Here is a 9,426-nt window from a genome sequence, read left to right as displayed (position 1 = left end):
TTAACGTTGGATGAAAACCGGTTACAAACCGTGATTATTCACGGTTTGGAACCGGTTTCGTAGCTTCTTAGGTTTTATAGAAATTTTCAAGGGTAATGAAAGTTTGATAATTTTTTGGTTGTAGGGCCCATCAAAACATACAGAAAGAATTTTGCGTTTTTCTTATTTACGTTTCCGAGTTCCATTGTTAAAAATATGTATTATCCAGGGGCGTCCAAGCTTTTTATTTTGGGGGGGGTAAAAAATTTTTAAGGGGGGGGTAATTCGGTTTTGGGGGTGGTAAAATGGCGCGCGAAGCGCGCCGCAAATTTCCCCCCCCCCCAAAAAATTTTTACCCCGGGGGTAAAATTTGCTTGGGGGGGGTAATTACCCCCCCTGAAATCTGTTGGCAGGGGTAAAATTTGTTTACCCCCCCCCAAAATTTACCCCCGGGGTAAAATTTTTCGGGGGGGTAATTTAAATTTTATCAAAAATTTAGTATTAAAAATGCGCGCGAAGCGTGCAAAAATTTTTTTTGTTAGAGATTTTCTATTTTGGGGGGAGTATTTAGCCCCCCCAAAATTGTTTGGGGGGGTAAATTCCCACTCCTAAATGGTTGGGGGTGCCTACGGCACCCCCAGGGTAATTACCCCCCCTGAAATCTGTTGGCAGGGGTAAAATTTGTTTACCCCCCCCAAAATTTACCCCCGGGGTAAAATTTTTCGGGGGGGTAATTTAAATTTTATCAAAAATTTAGTATTAAAAATGCGCGCGAAGCGCGCAAAAATTTTTTTTGTTAGAGATTTTCTATTTTGGGGGGAGTATTTACCCCCCCCCAAAATTGTTTGGGGGGGTAAATACCCCCTCCTAAATGGTTGGGGGTGCCTACGGCACCCCCAGGGTAGGGGTAAATTTTAAATGGGGGGGGGTAAAATGAAAAAAATTTTGGGGGTGCCTACGGCACCCCCAAATTCGTTTGGTGGGGGGGTAATCGCCCCATTACCCCCCCCCCTTGGACGCCTATGGTATTATCCTTATCTAAAGTAACAGGATGTTTGTTTGACTGTGTATCTGTGCGTCTGTACCGAAGGATCTCGCTAACCGCTGAACCGATTGGGTTCTCCTTAACAGGGTAGATTGTCATATGTCCCGGGAAGGTTTTTAACTATTTTGGGGGAGGGTACCACCACCCTCCCAAGAGAAATCACAATAAAATCGAAAAAAATTGAAATATTTAATTCCGCCGCTTAGTGTCGCTAGCATAGTCTCGCTAGCTTAGTCGCGCTGCGTAGACTCATGAATTTAACAATTGATAACATAGACAAGTTATTTCTCTAATTAGATATTTAAAATAAAATAAAAAAAATTTAAAGGCCACTAGAGGCCTCTAGGGGCGTAGCCGCTAGTTAATTATATTGTAATTTTATGTGTTACGGTAGATTTTATAATAAATATTTTTTTAGTTTATTATATTATATTTTTCACTTCTTATATTCCATCATTAACATATTGTACTTAGTTATAGTACTTGTACTGTAAAATTTTTCATGTTATATTTTAGAATTTTATTTTATAAAAAATATTTGTTTGGTAGCTAGTCTTTTTTTTTCTTTTTATTGGGGTTTTTATATTTTGAATCAGGGAAAAATATTAGTTTTATGAAATTATTATGGATTGTCTTTTTATGGGCAAGTTTAATATATTGGGCATGAGGAAGGGGGTAGTCAATCTCCCCTTTAAGATTGAAATCAGTAAGATATATCTTTCCCTTTTTTCACCCTCAAGCAAAACAATGTATTGTGCATACCACTAGTTAGAAAGTAGCGGTTAATAGGTGTATGATAGATTTATCTTCCATTGTCTTTGAATTTAATCCTTCTCTATACTGTTAAGGATAATAGCCATGCCTTATCCAAAAAATGCAGCTTATTGTTTTCATACAACTATTTTTCCCCGAGGTACTTTGGAACATTTTGAACAAAAAAAATTAAAAATTTTTGGGAAAATCCACTAATTTGTACATGATCCATTATATTGCTCCACTCCGCTTTCTATTCCTTTAAACCTTACCTAACATAAATCATACTTTTTATCATCTTTTAATATAGTTTTAAATCATTTTGGCGGGGGAGTATTGGTCCAATAACAAATTAATTGATTTTCTAAATGTACTTATCAGTGTGACTCTGTGATAAAGTAACAAATGCATTAGTAAAAACTAAATATTATTCTATAATTTTAGATTTAAAAATGTTAAAATGTATAATACAAAAAAGTCAATTTATATCCCCGTCGACACAGTTGTTAATTACAAGACAAAATTCTATGTTTCGGGGAAGTTTTGATAGAGATAGTGTAATTTCTAAAGGTGAGTTTAAAAGAATTTATTTGAAAGTCACCTTATGAAAAGGATCTAGAGGGATAAGACAATTGCCGATAAATAAAATTGATGATAATCCCCAATGTTGACAACAAAATTACCCCTTTTGTAGATTTCAATTAGGGGTTAAAACGTTTGTAAATGTACACCTAACTACCAACCAATTAAATTCAATAAAAGTCCATAAATTGTTAGACCAACGAATAAGAAAATATTAGTATAAAATTTTGGGTACTAGTGAAATAAACAGCTCAATGTGAGAGGTATTGTACTGGTAAATTATGATTGTACCCAAAGTTTTGTAAATACTTTCTCTATTTCGTTGGTCCAAAAAACTTCCGATACAATTAGTAAATCTTGATTGGTTGGTTCAAACTTGTTTTTCGTTCATTATCTTATCTCTTTTGTTTACAGTAATGTACAGAGAGAAAAAAATCTATTTTGATCTTTTTTTGATAATCAAAAGTTACTTGCACTAAGTAAAGAACATACATTTTCTGATTTTAATCTACTTGTATCTTAACTGTTTGTGTTCAGACGCTGCTGTGATGAACATATTGTACCTGAACGCCTCACATGGACCAGAATCCTTGGTTGGCTGCGGCGCCAGAACTTTCTTAGGTAAGGTTTTAAATGTTGTTCTTCTGTTCATTGACTATTAAATTTTGTTGTCACATTTAGAAATGTATCTTTATAATAATAAAATAACAGGATCTGTACCGAAAGATCATTCTTACCGCTGAACCGATATGGTTCTCCCCTACAATATAGCTTCTCATAGGGCATGCAATAGCCTAAAACCATCCCAAGACAATCTAAAAATAAATGACATGAAACCATCCCTGGACAAATACGAAGGATTTTCTTAAATGGAAAACTTAATCGGTTCAGTAGTTATCAAAATTATATGCTACAGTTTTTAAAAATCTTGCTATACATAATAGGACGATAAGATAAAAGATGTATTTTAGATAATTTGAAAACAGAACACAAGATTAGAGAGGTAAACTTATGGAAAGATTCTTTAGGAATGGATTGAATTTTAACATCGTTTGAAGAATTGAATTGCACATTAACCTATTTGAGTGAAAGTTAAATGCAAAATAGTTTTTTTCTTATGACGGAATATCCCTCCACATTATATTATGGTAATGGATATAATATTTCTTTGATCTTAAATCAGATTTTCAGGTTCTCTAATACAGTGAAACTCACAGCAGGCTAAAATAACTATTTTACCCAATTCCCTCCCCTTATAATTTATAAACGAACTTTCCAATAAATGAGTCCAATGTTAGCAACCTAAATTGACGACAATTTTTTCTCTATCGTAATATCCACGTATATTTCACCTCCATTATTATGTTAAGAAAACTAACAAATATACAAAGTTGATAAAATATACTAATAGATATATAATAGAACTTTGGTACCAAAATTCAATATCCATTATTTATGAAGTAAGCTATCGGTTAGAACATGCCATTTCCAAAATGAAAATACTGAACAAAAAAGGTAATTTTAGCATTCTCTTAATATTTTATTGTTTTTAGTAGTAAAACTACTCTAAAAGTGATTGTCTGTTTAGTTGTAAAGCTTCTATATCACCTTTCAGTTAGTTATCTCAATTGAATTGGATTTACTCTCTTTCCTTTTTCATTTTCTCCCCTCTACTTATGTCCTTATGCCTTTTATTTTAAACAGCTTCGCTACTATATTGGACGTAATTGTCCTGGTTTATGAATAATAATAATAACTTTTTCGGATCATAAAATAAAACGAAGTTGTTGGTTTATTTTAGGTTAGGTAGATAAATGTTAATAAATGCCCCACAGGGCTAGGAAATATTCCCCGCAGGGCCTAGAAATAGAAAAAAGCTACTGTGAAAATACTACGAAACCCGCTACTTCGTTTTCTTTTCATGCTTCATTTTTTCTTGTTTTAGGAACCGAAGAAGACAAAAAGTTATTTGACCCAGTATTAAGAGAAGCAGAATTGATAAATTGTGTTGATTTGGTGCTAATATCCACCCCTATGTGGAATTATTCTATTCCTTATACTCTTAAACAATATATAGGTATGTCCTTTTATTATAACTAGTTGCCTCGCCCCTTTCCTGTAGGGGAAGGCAGGAAAATTAAGGAAATTTAGCCTAAAACCAACCCAAGACATTTAAAGCTTCTCTAAAAACTACAACCCATTCGGACTAGTAATTTCTGAGATTTTAAGATTCACACTATATAAACCTTACAACTTATATTATTTTACAGTTAAATCAATTTAGGGTTTTAAGGATAGGTAAATAAAAGATAATCTACTTATTCTAAATATATAAACTTATGTTTTTTTTTGTAAGAAAATATTTGCTATTTATTAAACTAAAGGACGAGTAATCATATTAGAAAAATGGTTGAAAAAAAGGCTGAGTCATTCAACTAAAACCTTATTTTTTTATGTAAGACGTAATTGTACAGCCAGGAATCAACTTTTCTGATGAGCCGGCGCCAGCTGGAGCTGCTGGCAAACCTGTACTGGTCATCTCCAGTGCTGGTGGTACATACCCTCGTGGTGGACCTATACAGGAATATTTGCATTTAAAATTTAACATATTTGTTAGCAGGGATATGAAGGGAAAAGACAATGGCCGATGGATTAATGTACCTCCACAATGATGATAGGTATGGTGCATTATTTGCCAAATGTACCACTTTTCTGCACTACCTCTCCGATTTTGTTAATACTCTATATTTTGGTCCGTTGGGTAATTCAAGGATGCTGGATGGCCAAAAAAAAGTTTCAGATCCCTGGATGTCTAGATATCTAGCTATCTATGAAGGTAGGTAACAAAAATTTAAAAAAACACCCATTTTTTCACAATTTTAAAAATTAATTTTTTCATCAATCTTACATCCAACCTATACATTTTATACACCAAAATGATCGTTTATTCATGTAAAAAGCGCACATAATGCTATTTTGGCCAAAACTCTAATTTTACAGGGTGTCCAACAAAAAGTGTATTTTGGATATCTAGCGTAATACCCAAAATACCTGTCCGAAAAAAATCATTTTTTTGGCTTAAATGCTGTGTTTTATCTGTGGGCATATGTGGTATATAACGGTTCGGAGGACCCGGGACAATAAGGTTGTCAAATTTCATTTTGGAACACCCTGTAAATGTGATTTTTGTGTCTGTAGAGCTAAAACTTGGTCCAAATTGGCTATTTTTTTCAAATTACTCTAATATGTGTCTTAGTATGTTTGGCCATAGTGTTTTCTGACCAGATCAATATTTTCCTATTTTTTGGACACCCTGTATTTTCAAAAAAAGAGAAGAAAAAAATTTTGTTTTTTTTTAAATTTTTTTTCTATTTTTAGGTTACTTAAAACTGTCATATAGATACAGATTTTGACTAATAACAATAATATTTGCCTATTTTACAAATTTTTACACTTTTGGGACACCCTGTGCATGTTTTTGAATAATGATGGTTTTTGCCCATTGTTGGGAGGAAGGAGTCGTTTTAAGGCCATAGACTATTTCTTCATTTTTGTAGAACTTTTCAAGATACAGCATTTGTTATTAATGCAAAAAGCGCAAAAACCGAACCGTTTTGCCGTTATTCACTGCCAAAGGCGGAATTTTTTACGTTTTTTGCCGTTCCTCTGAGGATTTAATGCGCATTTTAGGTAGGAAGACGATGATTTTTCAAGATAACTGTGAAATACTTTTATTAGGCATTTTATTTTACTAAATTTCACGTAAAGTAAAAATTTTTGTATATCCAACTGATTTTTGTCAAAATGAATTTCAAATGCACATGGTTTATGTTTTTTTTTTATTACTTATGTTATAGCAATTATTTATATTATATACACTTAATTTTCTTGTTTTAACAATTGAAATCCATCTCGACGAAAAATGGTTAGCTGCACAAAAAATTTGACTTAATATGAATTTTAGAAAATTAAATTTCCTAAATAAAAGTATTTCAGAGTAATCTTGAAAAATCAACATCTTGCTACCTAAAATGCGCATTTAATCCTCGGGAATGGCAAAAAACGTAAAAAATTCCGCCTTTGGCAGTGAATAACGGCAAAACGGTTCGGTTTTGGCGCTTTTTGCATAAATAACAAATGCTGTATCTTTAAAAGTTCTACAAAAATGAAGAAATAGTCTATGGCCTTAAAACGACTCCTTCCTCCCAAAAATGGGCAAAAACCATCATTTTTCAAAAACATGCACAGGGTGTCCCAAAAGTGTAAAAATTTGTAAAATAGGCAAATATTATTGTTATTAGTCAAAATCTGTATCTATATGACAGTTTTAAGTAACTTAAAAATAGAAAAAAAATTTAAAAAAAAAACAAAATTTTTTTTTCTCTTTTTTTGAAAATACAGGGTGTCCAAAAAATAGGAAAATATTGATCTGGTCAGAAAACACTATGGCCAAACATACTAAGACACATATTAGAGTAATTTGAAAAAAATAGCCAATTTGGACCAAGTCTTAGTCTACAGACACAAAAATCACATTTACAGGGTGTTCCAAAATGAAATTTGACAACCTTATTGTCCCGGGTACTCCCGAACCGTTATATACCACATATGCCCACAGATAAAACACAGGATTTAAGCCAAAAAAAATGATTTTTTTCGGACAGGTATTTTGGGTATTACGCTAGATATCCAAAATACACTTTTTGTTGGACACCCTGTAAAATTAGAGTTTTGGCCAAAATAGCATTATGTGCGCTTTTTACATGAATAAACGATCATTTTGGTGTATAAAATGTATAGGTTGGATGTAAGATTGATGAAAAAATTAATTTTTAAAATTGTGAAAAAATGGGTGTTTTTTTAAATTTTTGTTACCTACCTTCATAGATAGCTAGATATCTAGACATCCAGGGACTCTGAAACTTTTTTTTGGCCATCCAGCATCCTTGAATTACCCAACAGACCAAAATATAGAGTATTAACAAAATCGGAGAGGTAGTGCAGAAAAGTGGTACATTTGGCAAATAATGCACCGTATACAAAATCATTCCTTCTGTAGATTAAAATATGTGGTTGAAACATAAATCAAATCTCTGTTCTCTCAAGAGATATTGCCCTTGGAAAAAATACTCTCCTCACCCCCCCCCCCCCCCCAAAAAAAAATATATGTTGATTCTCTCAACTCCTCTCCCCCACCCTCTAGTTTCCTTAGAGGCCTTTAGGGGCATAGACGCTAATAACAAATAAAATAATGCAAATATTACTTAACAGGACTTTTTGAATCCTTATCTACAGCAGATATTTGCTCTCATGGGTTTCACTCAGTTTAGAAATATCTTTATTCAAAACACTATGAAAGTATCTAAACAGGTAAATACTTCAGTAACGCTTTGAAACCGATTAATATCCTGTGGATTATAACCTGTTCTCACTTCTCAGTCATAGAAAAAATCATTTTAATTTATATCATCGAATTAAAGACAATTTTCCACGAATATTGAAATAAAAATCATGAAATTAATACCTACCAGCAGCGTTGTGGAGCCGGAGCTGGGAGCTGTGGAGCTGCCATATTTTTCTTGAGCCGGACCCGTAATTTATTTTTGATAAAAAACGGCTACTGCTCCGGGTTAGCTAAATAAAGAGATTTTTTATTAATTATAAATTGGTAACTCTGTTTTATCATGTGAAAATGCCCCTTTAAAGTTTTTCAAGTCCATTTTATCAAAATTTGAACTTTTAAAACCTTCAAAAGTCAAAAATAGACGTGGGGGAAAATATGTTGAGTTTTTCTTGATTTAAGGTCGGATCCGGAGACAAATCCGGATCCGGAGCCGTTGTTTCCACAGGCGGAGCCGCACCAAATTCAAACGGCTCCCAAGGATTAAATTTAAAATCAAAATAGCCTAAAACCATATGATCCCGTGACCTATGGGAAGCTCCCTTATAATATAGAAATTAATCATTTTGGAAGTTATTAATACTTTATATAATAGAATATTGAAGTAATATTAATTTTTTAGGAAAGTTTGAAATGGACAAATGATCAAGCAATATATCATGCTAATGAAATCAGCAATAATTTTAATACTAAAACTAGATAGTTTATAAAATAGTTGTTACACATTAGTAAATTCAATTACTTATTAACAGTGCTTAACCCAATCAGCTATTTTTATCAAGAATGGGGTATTTGTACTTTTTTTCTGGGTTAGGTTAGGTTTGTTTATAGAATTGCGAAAATTTAAAACAATTTTTTGATTATAGTTTGATTGTTTAAGCTATTTTAGTTTATTATTTAAAATAGCTAGCTCAATATCAAGATATTACCTTGACTTATTATTCAATCCCTGTCCTGAACTAAATTTAGAATTTAAATTGTTAACAAATGTTATTGGATCATAGAAAGAAACGAAGTAGTGGGTTTTGTCGTATTTTCACAGTAGCTTTTCTCTTATTTCTAGCCCCTGCGGGTGGCTCTAGCCTTGCGAAGCATATTTTCTAAAATAACCTTTCAAAAGTTACTGTGAAAATACGATGAAACCCGCAACTTTGTTTTCTTTCCTTTATCCACATTTTTAAATAATATTTTGATTGTTTTGCCTAATATATATTACAGTATATTATTTTAAACTGTAAGCTTAATATCAATAAAATCTGTCTTATTATTCAATCCCTGCAATAAATTTAGAATATAAATTGTTATCAAAGAGGGTTATTTTTTTCGCATAATTTCATAAAGTTGGGTGTTGGGTTTCAGTCGAATAGTCTTATTAAGTCAAAGTATTCTTGATTATAACCATATATATCAGCGTTGTGGAGCCGGGAGCCGCCATATTTTGCCGGAGCTGGAGCCGTAATTTTCGTTAAAAAACCGGCTCCTTCTCCGGAACGCAGGAGCCGCACCAAAATCAAACGGCTCCGCAACGCTGATATATATGTATAATATACACGCAATGATTTATAACAGTTTAAGAACAATTTGACTTAATAAGAACATTTGACTACAACCCCACACCCAACTTTACTAAATTACGCGAAAAAAGAAACCACTTTGTACTCATTTT

At 32.8% G+C, this 9,426-nt stretch overlaps 1 protein-coding gene across 1 annotated transcript; it reads left to right on the top strand.

Moving 5' to 3' along the window:
- Nucleotides 1–2,220: 2,220 nt before the first annotated feature.
- Nucleotides 2,221–8,952, top strand: LOC145312319 (FMN-dependent NADH:quinone oxidoreductase 1-like). Its single transcript, XM_080151566.1, has 8 exons — nt 2,221–2,347; nt 2,897–2,980; nt 3,331–3,387; nt 3,821–3,874; nt 4,305–4,436; nt 4,820–4,943; nt 7,633–7,729; nt 8,383–8,952. Exons 1-8 carry the CDS (start codon nt 2,230–2,232, stop codon nt 8,461–8,463), a joined length of 747 nt encoding a protein of 248 aa, XP_080007692.1. The 5' UTR covers nt 2,221–2,229; the 3' UTR covers nt 8,464–8,952.
- The last annotated feature ends 474 nt before the right edge of the window (nt 8,953–9,426 follow it).

The sequence above is a fragment of the Acartia tonsa genome, chromosome 1 (genome assembly GCF_053477335.1).
Source record: "Acartia tonsa isolate MP-2025a chromosome 1, ASM5347733v1, whole genome shotgun sequence".
NCBI lineage: Eukaryota > Metazoa > Arthropoda > Copepoda > Calanoida > Acartiidae > Acartia > Acartia tonsa.
This window is presented reverse-complemented; position numbering and strand designations above follow the sequence as displayed.

What these genes read in the sequence shown, in the direction of transcription:
- LOC145312319 (XM_080151566.1), top strand. Translation starts at nt 2,230, where the DNA reads ATGTTAAAATGTATAATACAAAAAAGTCAATTTATATCCCCGTCGACA. An exon ending in CTTATGGAAAGATTCTTTAG is followed by an intron (nt 3,388 to 3,820) that starts GAATGGATTGAA and finishes TTATTTATGAAG; the next exon opens with TAAGCTATCGGTTAGAACAT. An exon ending in CTATGAAAGTATCTAAACAG is followed by an intron (nt 7,730 to 8,382) that starts GTAAATACTTCA and finishes TTAATTTTTTAG; the next exon opens with GAAAGTTTGAAATGGACAAA.